This window comes from Leptodactylus fuscus, chromosome 5 (assembly GCF_031893055.1).
Source record: "Leptodactylus fuscus isolate aLepFus1 chromosome 5, aLepFus1.hap2, whole genome shotgun sequence".
Lineage (NCBI taxonomy): Eukaryota > Metazoa > Chordata > Amphibia > Anura > Leptodactylidae > Leptodactylus > Leptodactylus fuscus.
In genome coordinates, this window is record NC_134269.1 from 125657357 (window position 1) to 125674204 (window position 16848).

At 43.5% G+C, this 16848-nt stretch overlaps 1 protein-coding gene across 1 annotated transcript in view; it reads right to left on the reverse strand.

Moving 5' to 3' along the window:
* Nucleotides 1–16848, reverse strand: part of MAPK12 (mitogen-activated protein kinase 12) — a 63990-nt gene that overhangs the window by 32838 nt on the left and 14304 nt on the right. Inside the window, exons 3-4 of the mRNA XM_075274164.1 lie at nt 16736–16794; nt 11535–11646 (exon numbers count right to left, since the gene is read on the reverse strand). Of these exons, the coding sequence (XP_075130265.1) occupies nt 11535–11646; nt 16736–16794 (171 nt within the window). The remainder of the gene's footprint in view (nt 1–11534; nt 11647–16735; nt 16795–16848) is intronic.

The following is a 16848-nucleotide window of genomic DNA, read 5'->3' on the forward strand; positions in this document are numbered from 1 at the left end:
AAAAACTTTTTAAGTCTTCAGTAGGTGATACCTTTTTTAATGACTAACTCATAAAGATGACAGAATATGACGTTTCGAAGCTTCCTCTGAGCTTCTTCTTCAGATATAACTAAAAAACACTTTCTAGAGGCTGCATATTTATGTACAACAGGACACATAGGGATAGGATTACAGGAGGGAGGGGGAAGAAGCTCAGAGGAAGCTTCGAAACGTCATATTCTGTCATCTTTATGAGTTAGCCATTAAAAAAGGTATCACCTACTGAAGACTTAAAAAGTTTTTTTGTTTTTTTTCATATTTCATAACCACTGGCTAACACCGTACCAAAACAAACATTTTCCTTTTACCATTGAGCTTGGGCATTAGAAAAAAGATTTGACTAAAACCCTTAACCTACTTCCTCCAGAGGAACTGAAGCAATTACCTCCAAGTCCAGAATGCTTCTTACTAGAGATGAGCGAACACTAAAATGTTCGAGGTTCGAAATTCGATTCGAACAGCCGCTCAATGTTCGTGTGTTCGAACGGGTTTCGAACCCCATTATAGTCTATGGGGAACAGATACTCGTTAAGGGGGAAACCCAAATCCGTGTCTGGAGGGTCACCAAGTCCACTATGACACCCCAGGAAATGATGCCAACACCTCTGGAATGACACTGGGACAGCAGGGGAAGCATGTCTGGGGGCATGTAACACACCAAAGACCCTCTATTACCCCAACATCACAGCCTAACAACTACACACTTTACACACTCAATACCACCTCTCTGACAGTAGGAAAACACCTTGAAACATGTGTATTTGGCACTTGCAGTGAGGAGAGCTTGTCACCAGCAGTGAATTTGGCCCTTGTAGTAAGTTGAGGTTGGCACCAACATTTGTTTTGAAAATCAGGGTGGATTGAGCCTCTAACCAGCAGAGTTTGGGCAAATTCATGGTGGAGGGAGCCTCTAAACACCCCAGTTTGGGCAAATTCATGGTGGAGGGAGCCTCTAAAAACCCCAGTTTGGACCAATTCATGGTGGAGGGAGCCTCTAACCAGCCCAGTTTGGGCAAATTCATGGTGGAGGGAGCCTCTAACCAGCCCAGTTTGGACCAATTAATGGTGGAGGGAGCCTCTAAACAGCCCAGTTTGGGCAAATTCATGGTGGAGGGAGCCTCTAACCAGCCCAGTTTGGACCAATTAATGGTGGAGGGAGCCTCTAACCAGCCCAGTTTGGACCAATTAATGGTGGAGGGAGCCTCTAACCAGCCCAGTTTGGACCAATTAATGGTGGAGGGAGCCTCTAACCAGCCCAGTTTGGACCAATTAATGGTGGAGGGAGCCTCTAACCACCCCAGTTTGGACCAATTCATGGTGGAGGGAGCCTCTAAACAGCCAAGTTTGGACCAATTCATGGTGGAGGGAGCCTCTAAAAACCCCAGTTTGGACCAATTCATGGTGGAGGGAGCCTCTAACCAGCCCAGTTTGGGCAAATTCATGGTGGAGGGAGCCTCTAAACAGCCCAGTTTGGGCAAATTCATGGTGGAGGGAGCCTCTAACCAGCCCAGTTTGGACCAATTAATGGTGGAGGGAGCCTCTAAACAGCCAAGTTTTGGGAAATTCATGGTGGAGGGAGCCTCTAACCAGCCCAGTTTGGACCAATTAATGGTGGAGGGAGCCTCTAAACAGCCCAGTTTGGGCAAATTCATGGTGGAGGGAGCCTCTAACCAGCAGAGTTGTGGGAAAGCAGGGTGGAGGGAGCCTCTAACCAGCAGAGTTGGTGGAAATCAGGGTGGAGGGAGCCTCTAACCAGCAGAGTTGGGGGAAATCATGTTGGAGGGAGCCTAGTATTAGCAGAATTGTGCAACGCTTATGGTGGATGAGTATGAGGATGCGGAGGAATTGGAGAGGTTGAGTACAGACATGGAGTTTCATGTTGGGGTGCTTTACACAGGTGGGCACAAAAATGAAGGCTCTATCCAGTGGTGGTTCATTTTTATCAAAGTGAGCCGGTCGGCACTCTCAGCTGACAGACGGGTGCGCTTGTCAGTGATGATGCCACCGGCTGCACTGAACACCCTCTCAGATAGGACGCTGGCGGCAGGACAGGACAGCACCTCCAAGGCATATAGGGCAAGTTCAAGCCACAGGTCCAACTTCGACACCCAATACGTGTAGGGCGCAGAGGGGTCGGAGAGGACAGGGCTGTGGTCGGAAAGGTATTCCCGCAACATGCGCCTATACTTCTCATGCCTGGTGACACTAGGACCCTCCGTGGCGGCACTTTGGCGAGGGGGTGCCATCAAGGTGTCCCAGACCTTAGACAGTGTGCCCCTCGTTTGTGTGGACCGGTGAGAACTTGGTTGCCTACTGGAGGAACTGCCCTCCCTGCCGCCAACGTCACATGCTGGAAACATCTCCATCATATTCTGCACCAATTGCCTGTGGCAAGCATTGATGCGATTGGCCCTCCCCTCTACCGGAATAAAAGACGAGATGTTGTTTTTATACCGGGGGTCAAGGATAGCAAAGATCCAGTACTGGTTGTCCTCCATGATTTTGACAATACGCTTGTCGGTTGTAAAGCACCCCAACATGAACTCAGCCATGTCTGCCACAGTGTTAGTTGGCATGACTCCTCTGGCCCCACCGGAAAGTTCAATCTCCATTTCCTCCTCATCCTCCATGTCTACCCATCCGCGCTGCAACAATGGGACGATTCGAAGTTGCCCGGAAGCCTCCTGTATCACCATCACATCATCGGACAACTCTTCTTCCTCCTCCTCCATTAAACGCAGTGAAGCGGACAGATGTGTGGACCTACTCTCCAGCTGTGACGGATCGGATGCTATCCCTAACTCCTCTGTGTGATCTGAGTTATCCCTGATGTCAATCAGGGATTCTCTCAGAACACACAAGAGCGGGATTGTAAGGCTCACCATCGCATCCTCAGAGCTCACCCTCCTTGTGGACTCCTCAAAGACCCGTAGGATGTCACAAAGGTCTCTCATCCATGGCCACTCATGGATGTGAAACTGAGGCAGCTGACTTTGTGGCACCCTAGGGTTTTGTAGCTGGTATTCCATCAAAGGTCTCTGCTGCTCAACCACTCTATTCAACATCTGAAACGTTGAGTTCCAGCGTGTGGGGACGTCGCACAAAAGCCGGTGTTGTGGCACATGCAGGCGTTGCTGGAGAGATTTTAAGCTAGCAGCGGCTACTGTCGACTTGCGAAAGTGGGCGCACATGCGCCGCACTTTCACCAGTAGCTCTGGAACATTGGGGTAGCTCTTTAGGAAACGTTGCACCACTAGGTTGAAGACGTGGGCCAGGCATGGAACATGTTGGAGTCCGGCAAGCTCCAGAGCTGCTACCAGGTTCCGGCCGTTATCACAAACGACCATGCCTGGGCCCAGGTGCAGCGGCTCAAACCATATTGCCGTCTCATCGAGGAGGGCATCCCTCACCTCGGAGGCAGTGTGCTGTCTGTCCCCCAAGCTGATCAGCTTCAGCACAGCCTGCTGACGTCTACCAACGCCAGTGCTGCAACGTTTCCAACTCGTAGCTGGGGTCAATCTAACAGCGGAGGAGGAGGCGGTGGCGGAGGAGGAGGCGGTGGCGGAGGAGGAGGCGGTAGAGGAGGAGGAGGAGGGGGGTGTTCTTCTCGTGTCCCTGCCAGGAATGTTAGGCGGGGAGACGAGGTACACCGGGCCAGTTTGGGAAGCAGTCCCAGCCTCAACTACATTCACCCAGTGTGCCGTCAGTGAAATGTAGCGTCCCTGTCCGCATGCACTTGTCCACGCGTCGGTGGTCAAGTGGACCTTTGTGCAAAGCGCGGAACTAAGGGCCCGCCTGATGTTGAGTGACACGTGCTGGTGCAAGGCGGGGACGGCACACCGGGAGAAGTAGTGACGGCTAGGGACGGCATAGCGAGGTGCCGCATTTGCCATCAGGTCCAGGAAGGCGGGAGTTTCAACAAGCTGGAACGCCAACATCTCCTGGGCCAGCAGTTTAGCGATGTTGGCGTTCAAGGCTTGCGCGTGTGGGTGGTTAGCAGTGTATTTCTGCCGCCGCTCCAATGTCTGAGAGATGGTGGGTTGTTGTAAAGAAACGCCTGATGGTGCCTTTGATGGTGCAGGAGAAGGAGATAAGACAGGACCAGGGGAGGATGAGGTAGAAGTCAACAAAGTGGCGGAGGCAGATGAAGTGGTGTCCTGGCTCGTCCTCTGGAGTGCATCGCCAGCACAGTCAGCAGTGGCAGTGGCAGAGGCAGAGGCAGTGGCAGAGGCAGTGGCAGTGGCGTGAACGGCAGGCGGCCTTTGTCCTGCCGTTGCTGCCTGCCACTGATTCCAGTGCTTGGATTCCAAATGACGGCGCATTGAAGTGGTGGACAGGTTGCTCTTCTCAGAGCCCCTAATCAATTTCGAGAGGCAAATTGTGCAGACAACACTATATCTGTCCTCGGCGCATTCCTTGAAAAAACTCCACACCTTCGAGAAACGTGCCCTCGAGGTGGGAGTTTTTCGGGGCTGGGTACGAACTGGAACATCTTGGGAGATTCCGGGTGTGGCCTGGCTTCGCCTAAGCTGCTGACCTCTGCCTCTGCCTCTAGCTACCCTTTTTGGTGCTGCACCTGCCTCAACATCCACACTACTTTCCCCGCTTGACATCCCCCCTGTCCAGGTCGGGTCAGTGTCCTCATCATCCACCACTTCCTCTTCCAACTCCTGTCTCATCTCCTCCTCCCGCACAATGCGCCGGTCAACTGGATGCCCTGACGGCAACTGCGTCACATCATCGTCGATGAGGGTGGGTTGCTGGTCATCCACCACCAAATCGAACGGAGATGGAGGAGACTCTAGTGTTTGAGCATCTGGACACAGATGCTCCTCTGTTAGGTTCGTGGAATCGTGACGTGGAGAGGCAGGTTGAGGGACAATGAAAGGAGCGGAGAACAGCTCTGGGGAGCAGGGACAGTTTGGGTTATTGTTCTGTAAAGCTTCGGAATTTTGGGAGGAAGGAAGACAAGACTGTTGGGTAATAGGAGGAGAGGAGGCAGAGTCTGACTGGCTGCTGGACAATGTGCTGTAAGCGTTCTCTGACAGCCATTGCAAGACCTGTTCCTGGTTCTCGGGCCTACTAAGGTTTGTACCCTGCAGTTTAGTTAATGTGGCAAGCAACCCTGGCACTGTGGAGTGGCGCAATGCTTGCTGCCCCACAGGAGTAGGCACGGGACGCCCTGTGGCTTCACTGCTACCTTGCTCCCCAGAACCATTCCCCCGACCTCGCCCACGGCCTCGTCCACGTCCCTTTCCGGGAGCCTTGCGCATTTTGAATTCCTAGTTAGAAATTGGCACTGTATACCAGTAGTAAAAATTGTGGGTGCACGTAACCCCAATATATTCTTTGAATTCCCAGTCAGACACTGGCACTATATGGCAGTAGCAAGAAATGAGGGTATTTGTATTCCCAATATATTCTTTGAATTCCCAGTCAGACAATGGCACTGTATACCAGTAGTAAAAATTGTGGGTGCACGTAACCCCAATATATTCTTTGAATTCCCAGTCAGACACTGGCACTATATGGCAGTAGCAAGAAATGAGGGTATTTGTATTCCCAATATACTCTTTGAATTCCCAGTCAGACAATGGCACTGTATACCAGTAGTAAAAATTGTGGGTGCACGTAACCCCAATATATTCTTTGAATTACCAGTCAGAAACTGGCACTATATGGCAGTAGCAAGAAATGAGGGTATTTATAACCCCAATATATTCTTTGAATTCCCAGTCAGACAATGGCACTGTATACCAGTAGTAAAAATTGTGGGTGCACGTAACCCCAATATATTCTTTGAATTACCAGTCAGAAACTGGCACTATATGGCAGCAGCAAGAAATGAGGGTATTTGTATTCCCAATATATTCTTTGAATTCCCAGTCAGACAATGGCACTGTATAGCAGTAGTAAAAATTGTGGGTGCACGTAACCCCAATATATTCTTTGAATTCCCAGTCAGACACTGGCACTATATGGCAGTAGCAAGAAATGAGGGTATTTGTATTCCCAATATATTCTTTGAATTCCCAGTCAGACAATGGCACTGTATACCAGTAGTAAAAATTGTGGGTGCACGTAACCCCAATATATTCTTTGAATTCCCAGTCAGAAACTGGCACTATATGGCAGTAGCAAGAAATGAGGGTATTTATAACCCCAATATATTCTTTGAATTCCCAGTCAGACAATGGCACTGTATACCAGTAGTAAAAATTGTGGGTGCACGTAACCCCAATATATTCTTTGAATTCCCAGTCAGACACTGGCACTATATGGCAGTAGCAAGAAATGAGGGTATTTGTATTCCCAATATACTCTTTGAATTCCCAGTCAGACAATGGCACTGTATACCAGTAGTAAAAATTGTGGGTGCACGTAACCCCAATATATTCTTTGAATTACCAGTCAGAAACTGGCACTATATGGCAGTAGCAAGAAATGAGGGTATTTATAACCCCAATATATTCTTTGAATTCCCAGTCAGACAATGGCACTGTATACCAGTAGTAAAAATTGTGGGTGCACGTAACCCCAATATATTCTTTGAATTACCAGTCAGAAACTGGCACTATATGGCAGTAGCAAGAAATGAGGGTATTTGTATTCCCAATATATTCTTTGAATTCCCAGTCAGACAATGGCACTGTATACCAGTAGTAAAAATTGTGAGTGCACGTAACCCCAATATATTCTTTGAATTACCAGTCAGAAACTGGCACTATATGGCAGTAGCAAGAAATGAGGGTATTTATAACCCCAATATATTCTTTGAATTCCCAGTCAGACAATGGCACTGTATACCAGTAGTAAAAATTGTGGGTGCACGTAACCCCAATATATTCTTTGAATTCCCAGTCAGACACTGGCACTATATGGCAGTAGCAAGAAATGAGGGTATTTGTATTCCCAATATACTCTTTGAATTCCCAGTCAGACAATGGCACTGTATACCAGTAGTAAAAATTGTGGGTGCACGTAACCCCAATATATTCTTTGAATTACCAGTCAGAAACTGGCACTATATGGCAGTAGCAAGAAATGAGGGTATTTGTATTCCCAATATATTCTTTGAATTCCCAGTCAGACACTGGCACTATATGGCAGTAGCAAGAAATGAGGGTATTTGTATTCCCAATATATTCTTTGAATTCCCAGTCAGACAATGGCACTGTATACCAGTAGTAAAAATTGTGGGTGCACGTAACCCCAATATATTCTTTGAATTACCAGTCAGAAACTGGCACTATATGGCAGTAGCAAGAAATGAGGGTATTTATAACCCCAATATATTCTTTGAATTCCCAGTCAGACAATGGCACTGTATACCAGTAGTAAAAATTGTGGGTGCACGTAACCCCAATATATTCTTTGAATTCCCAGTCAGACACTGGCACTATATGGCAGTAGCAAGAAATGAGGGTATTTGTATTCCCAATATATTCTTTGAATTCCCAGTCAGACAATGGCACTGTATACCAGTAGTAAAAATTGTGGGTGCACGTAACCCCAATATATTCTTTGAATTACCAGTCAGAAACTGGCACTATATGGCAGTAGCAAGAAATGAGGGTATTTATAACCCCAATATATTCTTTGAATTCCCAGTCAGACAATGGCACTGTATACCAGTAGTAAAAATTGTGGGTGCACGTAACCCCAATATATTCTTTGAATTACCAGTCAGAAACTGGCACTATATGGCAGTAGCAAGAAATGAGGGTATTTGTATTCCCAATATATTCTTTGAATTCCCAGTCAGACAATGGCACTGTATACCAGTAGTAAAAATTGTGGGTGTATATAGCCCCAATTCTATTGCTAGGGGACTTGCAGGGTATTTCTGGGGTGAAGGTGGGGGGGCACACCGTTGGAACGGGTATCGGGGTATATATCGGGTATACGGGAATACACTGACAGTGTATTCCATTCAGGATCCTGGGAAAGCTGGGTTGCGGCGATTGAGCCCGTCAGTGCCACGTTACACTGACAAGCTTCTCCCTGGAATTTAGCTCTTACAAGAGCTGTTGGTTGTCTTCTCCTTCCTATCCTAGCCTGTCCCTGCCTACCCAGAATCTAAGCCCTAGCTAGCTGGACGGAAACCTCCGTCCTCGGTGAATTGCAAGCTCAGAATGACGCGAACCTGGGCGGCGCTGTTCTTTTAAATTAGAGGTCACATGTTTTCGGCAGCCAATGGGTTTTGCCTACTTTTCTCAACGTCACCGGTGTCGTAGTTCCTGTCCCACCTACCCTGCGCTGTTATTGGAGCAAAAAAGGCGCCAGGGAAGGTGGGAGGGGAATCGAGTAATGGCGCACTTTACCACGCGGTGTTCGATTCGATTCGAACATGCCGAACAGCCTAATATCCGATCGAACATGAGTTCGATAGAACACTGTTCGCTCATCTCTACTTCTTACCTCATTTAATATGGCTAGACTTTTCTCCCTGGAGTTTTGGGATGACACCATGAATCTGGATATGGGAAATGAATGGAATCCCAATCTCAGACTCTCAGAGATAATGTTGAGGATCCAAGTACTGTTGGGAATTGCAGTCCAAGCAAGAACAAATTTTAATAATGTCCCCCCCCCCCACACCCGATCCTTAGCATCATAGGGAAGACTGCTTTTTAATAGACTACTGTGAGTTGGAACCCAAGAGTTACCCCTTAGCTTTTTTCTTAGAGACTCTCCATTTTCCCTGCTTTTTATTGTCTCCCTTTCACTGATCTTTGGGTCTATGAAAAAAAAAAATCTGATCAAGTTGAGGGAATATCTTTTTATCAGCCGCCTTGGCTAATAGGTTATCAAGGTCTGTTCCAAAAAGATATTACTCCTAACAGGGGAGGACACACAGTCTACTTTCAAAAGCCAAATACCTCTTCTAGATTTTTTGTTCCTTAGAATCATCTACATTCAAGATGGCTCTAATAGCATTAAGTAGTAGTTCTGTATCTTCTAAAGGAAAAACACAGTTTACAGTATTTAACACTCTCCTCAGAAGAAGAATCATCAGGTCAACCACCTGCTCCAAAATTAATCGCCCTCCAAAATCCACCTTCCTGACAGAACGGAGCCTAAATAGCATATGAAGCATGAAAACTAATACCATTGATTGCTCGGGAATGGTGGGAGCTAGAGAAATAAGTCCAATTGTTCCAGAATCATTGGAGTAGCAACTATTAATTGATGTAGAGAGTAGTACTACAGGGTGGCCATAATATAACCTCAGGTGTTTGGAGTCGTGTGCAGGCTGACCCAGTGGACGGAATTGCCTGAAAATTTGTATGTGTGCTAATCAAGGCACGGGGAAACGGACAGCATGAAAAAAATAAAAAATAAACCACAACCCTAAAAATCATCACCAACTGCTTCCTCGTGACAATGACACCCGCATGACATTTGCATTAATGTTTCTGGCCAGAGTGGAGGTGGATACCAATTGGCCATGGAATATCCTGTGGAGCGACGAAGTGCATTTTTACCTGAATGGAACGGTCAACACACAGAACTGTTGCATATGGGCCACCGAAAACCCGCGTGCGCTCTGCTGCATTTACCCAAGGTGACCGTTTGGTGTGGGTTCACCTCATCCTTCATGATCGGACCGTTCTTTTTCGAAGATTTGGGCCCAATTGGGGTTGCCACCTGTTCCGTCACAGCAGTGAGGTACCGTACAATGCTGGAAACAGTGGTCGTTCCCCAACACCAACAGCGGCAGTGTCCGCAGACGATCAGCTTCATGCAGGATGGAGCCCCTCCTCACATCGCAAATCCTGTGAAGAACGCTCTTCGTGCACATTTTCCCGATGATAGGATTTTGAGCCGCTCATTCCCTACAGCGTGGCCACCGCGCTCTCCGGATCTCACTCCTTGTGATTTCTGGTTGTGGGAACACTTGAAGAAGCGTGTTTATCGGGAGAATGTTGAAACCCTGCCTGACCTCAAAGACCGCATCACGTTGGAAGTGCACAGCATCTCACCAGAGATGTTACACGCAAGCTTCGAGCATGTTCTGCATAGAATGACCACATTGAACAGTCATGCTAGTCGGTGGTCCAAATGGGACATCCCCAAGTATCGACAGACGGGTTTTGTGCCGTGCGTTCACTGTACAGCGCCACATTATCCCCTGGTGTGGAGTTTTCGTATTAATTAATTAATTTTTTTTTTTTTTACATGCCGTCGGTTTCCCCATGCCTTGATTAGCACACAAAAATTTTCAGGCAATTCCGTCCATTTGGTCAGCCCACACACGACTCCAAACACCTGAGGTTATTTTATGGCCACCCTGTATATGGATGTGGACAAAGGTTCTCTAAGTAGAAATTAAAAGTAAACAACAGATTGGAAATGGTCAGAGATTTTGTTTCTATCCCACCAAAGACATCCATCCATTTAATCTACAATCTATATATTACACTGAACATAGCAGCAACCTGATGCTTCCACTATACTAAAGCTAAATTATTGTCACCTTGGATTTTGGACGGGTAGTAGCATAGATCTTTATGCTACAGCAAGTAAATTACATAAATTAAATATGAAAACACTACAGTCCCAGACAGGGAACCTATTATGCCCCTTTATAGCTTTGATATGTTGTGATGAAACTAAATTCTAAGTGTAGCTGGTGCACTAGCCATAGACTGCTGAATTATTATGTGCTAACTAGAAATAATTATTGATTTTTTGATTATTATGCATGAACGGAGATAAGCAGTTATTACAGCGTTATTACAGAGATCTACACAAAAACAAAAGGTTCCCTGTCTTGCTTAGTGGAAAGTGTTTTGCAAAGTCCCTAATACTGACAGCAGAAAATACTGACAAACTTCCAAAGCATTAAGCAAACTGTATGGACAAAAGAGGATGACAAACATAATATACATATAAGAGCATACTCTAATTTTGAAATACATAAGATGGGTCATTAAGGTGACAACATGTGTCTGCCTTTTATAAAGAGTTCAACCTTAAACAAACAAAGATATAACAACAGTGGTGGACACTTTACTTTACATTTTAGAAGCCAATACAGCAGTCCTGGAGCTAGTTTAATGTTCCTAGTAGTGATTTCCATACATATCTATAGATACCAACATTTCTAGTGTTGCCTGGCTCCTAAAAGTTTATTAGTTACCACTACTACTAGCTTTAGAATATTTAGTTGCCTTAACTAGGTATCAGAAGTTTAATACATATAGTATAAAGTTAGGTTAGATTAACTTTCTAAAATCAATGGCCTATCCTTAAGATAGATCTGCAAACCCCCACCACCAGCTCCCCAAAGATCAGATGCCCAACGCAGTGAATCTCTCGGTTCTTTGTACTGTACATGCCACAAGCCACACTGCTCACTTGCTGTACAAAGAGTAGTGGCAGCTTTAGGAACTGTAGTGCTGCCACACTGAAGTCTAGGGATAAGCCATCAATATTAGAAAGCAGATAACTTCTTTAATTACTTATGTTATCTGTGTAAAATTACCAACCTTTAACCCTCTCAAGATCTGATATACAAGAAACTGAATTCGATCTTCTGACAGTTTCTCATGTTTCATTATCTTTCCCAAATCTGTGCCCATGAATGGCATAACCAGGTAACTGTTGAAAAAAAAAAAAAAAGACATACGATGAGTACAGATAAAACAAGGGCATATGCAGAGATTTTTTACTTTCTTTTAGTACCGACAGCTATCAATATTGTAAAATGGTATAGACTTTAATTTTGGAAACAGCTTAAGACAGGTAACTGTAGACATGCAAGACAACACACACATACACACAATTTTTATGATATTCACTTAGAGTAGCCCTGATGTATGATACTTTTAAACAAAACATTCAGATTGATATATGGGCTTTCTGAATTTTCCAAAAATCACTGTCTCTTTTGCAGGCTTTATGCCCATGCAGTGAGGAGCGCCATACAACCATACAATGGAGTGTCAACAGTATTCAAAGAACGCAGAAGCATACCATAGTGTAGATTTTAGGCATAGTTCACATGGACATCATGGCTGTCATTAAAAGCCATGCCAACTATGATGAATGTTTTTTTTTTAAATGGATCATGAATAATTGTGATCAAACCCTTAGGATCTATTAGGGCTTTCTGCAGACACTGCTGCTCTCATCATAAAACCTTCTGGAACCATTCACTGAAAGGAAGTAAACATGAACAGGGATAAAAATACTGCTTCTAATAACTTTCTCTGCTCCGGCAATATATCACCAGGACATCTCATGAGAGCTTTCCAGGGTCTACCAAGAAGCAGAGAGGTTCTTCAATGTTAACTACAAACTTTAAGAATTAGTGATATTACTAGAATCTAGTAATATTATGTTAAAATAATTTCATGTTAAATTGAAAGCGTAATGACATCAAAGTTAAAGTAGCTTTTGTAAGGTTTGATAATTACTCTAAATATAAATTGTAGTTAAATTGTGTCATTAATATCACTTTAAGGGAAAGCAGCATGTAACATCTCAGTTGGAGTTTTTTCACACTTTTGCCACAATGTGAAACAATTACAAAATTAATACAAGTCATAACACATTGTCCACGACAAGCTGCACATAAAATTATACATTGTATATGAAACATCCATTTGTTTTTCACTGAACCTCTTTTCACATTGAATTGGGAAGGATAAATGGAGACAAGGATAGACAATTCACAATCAAGTTAAATCAGGCCAGATGTACATTGTCTGGCAGTAGTCAATATCAACTGTGATGGATATTAGGACTGATATAACTTTCTATTAAAAAAAAAAAACACAAAAAAAACCACAACATGCACACCACAGCAGAAGACAGAAACTCTGAAAAAAATGAAAGTATTTTGCAAAATCGCAAAACTTTTTCCCCTTAAATCCTAATAGTAGTGTAATCAAAGAGCAATTATTATTGATTGTATATCTTACTACAATTTTATATATTATTAATATTTTATTATCCTATATGATACAAAAAGACATGTCAGGACACAAACAAAGCACTTAGCCACACACAAAACATACATGCGTATACAGTTCATAATTCACAGAGGAGTGAATGTTTTTTGGGGGTGTCTAGTTTTTATGGTGTGTTCACATGCACTAGAGGTTTAAGTTTTTCTGCTCTTATTACAGAATTTTTTTGCATATGTCAAACAGTGGATACAAACACCTCCTAATGGATCCCATTGACTACAATGGGGGTTGTCAGGATTCTATCAAGGGCTCCAGCATTACATCAGAAAAAAACAGGGCAGTATGCATTTTTTAATGGATCTGCAGTGTGAACCTCACAATTACTGTACTTTTATAAGGACATACGAGACTTTAAGCTTTCACAGAATAGATGTGTATTATTTCAAGTGCACTCATGGCTGTGATTAAGGTTGCTTTGACATGACCAAATTTCAGCCATAAAACTCAGTCCGTGTGTGTCTGATTTACCAGGCTGAACACTATGCAGGGAGAGTGACTCCTAGAATCATGGTTATCCATCATGCTAGGCGTCCATGCGTCTCTTACATATTGAAATCACTAAAGGACTTCATAAATGGGATGGTCATTAGATATATACATCGTGAGAGCATATCAATTTACAAATTAAACTGCTAAAAATTATTGTAATAGAGATGTATCTACTTGTATGCTGTGTGTGATCTAAATTCTCTTAAGTGTTTACTTTTAGACTTAGTTTGAAACAGTCCCAAATTTGCTATGATAGTCCTGATATTTTTTGCCAAGTCCTAAATGCATTTAGTCATGGAGTAAATCCCTGAAACTAGACACGTTTCTTAAAGGGCATCTGTCTACAAAATGCTATTACAGTATATCTGTGAAGCAATCTACAGTATATCAGTCATCCATCCAGCTGTATGCAACAGTGATTTTCTTCAGTAATGTACACTGCAGCTGTCTGAATATGATCCATGTACCTTAACAAAATGGCTATTGATGTACATCAATTATTGTTCTGTTCAACCTTCTTAAGTTGTGTTTTCACATTCAAGTTTTTGTATGCAGTTTCTTTTTAAGCTAAAAAGCAGATCATAAAGAGTCAGGACTGGTGCTATTTCTCCTTGTATTGGCTTTAAAAACCACAGCAAAAACCTGACCCTGGAAACCCACTGTTAAGGGGGCGTTCACATGTGTGCTGCTATCTGCCCACCGTGATTCTGCCAAAATTCCAGGAAAAACAGTTTAGGACAGCTTGTCGACTGTCAGTTTAAAAACCCATTTATTTCACTGGGTTTTTAAAGTAAACCGCCGGTGTCTGTATGCAGCTTCTCAGCCGTGAAACCTTTTTTTTTTTTTTTTTTTGTATGGACACAAAATCGACATGCATATGGACACCGGCGGTTTACTTTAAAAACCCATTGAAATGAATGGGTTTTAATTTGAGAGCCAGCGAAATCACGGAGGCAGACAGCGGCGTGAACGCCCCTTTAGGATGAATTTACATGATGGATTTGTGTTGTGTTTTTTCTCTCTCAAAGCATTGGAAGCAGGATTCAGATGATAAAGTTCTAAAAGTTGTTTTTTTTTTCACAATCAAATCATCCTTAGAACTGTGTGCTTTTTTAATTGGAGTAATGACTAGCATATTTTTATGCTATTAAATTATGCACTTCAACTGCAACAGCCCCTGAATTGAAAACCTCCGGCTTTCAATACAATGGTCATTTGTATCATAGTGTATTATAATGTAGTGGGCTCCCATATGGCTGGATCATTACTGCACTGAACTGGCAACTTTATGTGGGTTTATACCAATCTAGTCATCTGGGAGGTCACTGTATCATAACTCACTAGGACGCATTCTATTACTACAGCCGTGATCAATCTGGAAAACAGCAACCAATTACAGCACAGTTTTCCTTTCATATTCTACTCTTAAAAAAAGGAAGCTTTGCCGTCATTGGTTGCCATGGGTTATTAGTTATTTAAAAAAAAAAAAATGGAATGAAGAGACACAATATGATTTATTCACTTTAAAGTCCACAAAGGAATGTATCACAAATGATTATAGAAGTGGGGCTGCTAGTATCATGTTTTAATCATCCAAGTAGCAGATCCTTTTAACACATTACACATTTGTACTAGAGATGAGCGAACACTGTTCGGATCAGCTGTTCCCAACAGCACGCTCCCATAGAAATGAATGGAAGCACCTGGCACGTACACTTTGCCGGCGGCCGGTCGCCGTGCCTGGTGCTTCCATTCATTTCTATGGGAGCGTGCTGTTCGGAACGGCTGATCCGAACAGTGTTCGCTCATCTCTAATTTGTACCCATTTTTAGAGGATATGTTAGACTGTTCTCAAACGGCTGTAATGCAAGTCCGCAAATGGTCCGCAACTGAGGGTTTTCAATTGTGGACCATTTGCGGACACATTATATTCAATGCGGCCTCTTACACCACCGGATATTTTATCCGTGGTGTGGCTGGGCCGCAACTGTGGTCCGCAATTTATAGAACTTGTCCGTGATAGCCGTGAATTGGGGCACTGCACGGACTCGCCCATAGAACTCTATGGGCGAGTGCGGCAGTTTACAGGCATCTGCGGTGTCTATGTTGCTGATCAGCAACTTGCGGACCGTAAAATCATTATGGCCGTGTAAGACCAGCCTTAGTCTACTACACTTTCCCTCCCTCCCCCCCATAAAAAAATAAGAAATTTAAGCTGCATTGTGATTGGTTGCTATGGGCATCTAAGGCTTTTTTCCCTTTTCTATCAGATGGATTTCGATATTCTATGTAAGCTGATGCCACTCACTCTGCATCACTTTTTAGCTGATCCGTTAAATGGGTCACTTACTCTGCTGGCTTTCAAGGTGGCATCTGAGGCACAAGAGACTGTAGCCTAGAATCTGCCGGGCTATTTCACTTACCTTTATACTGACAGCTGGCGTACAAAGGATTATTATTGCTAGAATATTATAATAATTATTGATAAATACGTACATATACAGAGAAAGCTGCAGCATCTTCCAATACCATAATGAAATGTCTGGGAACCTAATAGAAAAATGATGTTTCAAAAATCCACATTATTTTAAGTGTATGAGTAACACCACCACAAATGAGTGAAGCACAATTTTAACTCCTTGTGGATCACTCTAGTACGGATTATACTCTTCCTTTATGGGCACTTGATTTTTTTGAAATCGAAGCATAGTTCTGCCCACATACTTGCCTCATGCTGTCTTCTCTGCCTGAACTAATTTGACTTGTGTAAAAAAAAAATAAAAAAAAAAATAAATGTAGAATTTAATAAATTAATTTTTAATGGGGATTTTTATTAATTTGGGGGAGCTAGGGAAAATAAATTCCTACACCATACAATGTCTCATAATGGGTTCCAAAACATGTACAAATCACAGAAAATAGTTAAAGGAGCGAATGCAACAGAAGCTGGAAAATGTAGGGCTATTTACCAGTATCCAGTGTGTCAGTAACTCTTTCAACCTGTCACAACTTGCTTCTGAAAAGGAGGATCGCTGTAGGGCCTAACTGAAAATATGTTAAGTATGTAGCCAGAAAGGACTGCAAATGCTGATATTTCACAGCCAATAGACATCAGAAAGACACAAGCAATCCCACACATCACATTGCAACATACACATTCTCTTCCAAAGCATGCAGAGTTCTCTTGCCTCCTAACTGAAAGTTAGTACAAAATTATGATAACTTACAAGTCAGTGAACTTCTCCAGTGACAAATCCGGTGTAAACACATCTAGTAGGCCAATAACCTGAAAGAGATTGAGACAGTGTTGAAGTCTGTGTTTTTAGCTCTTTTTAAAGTG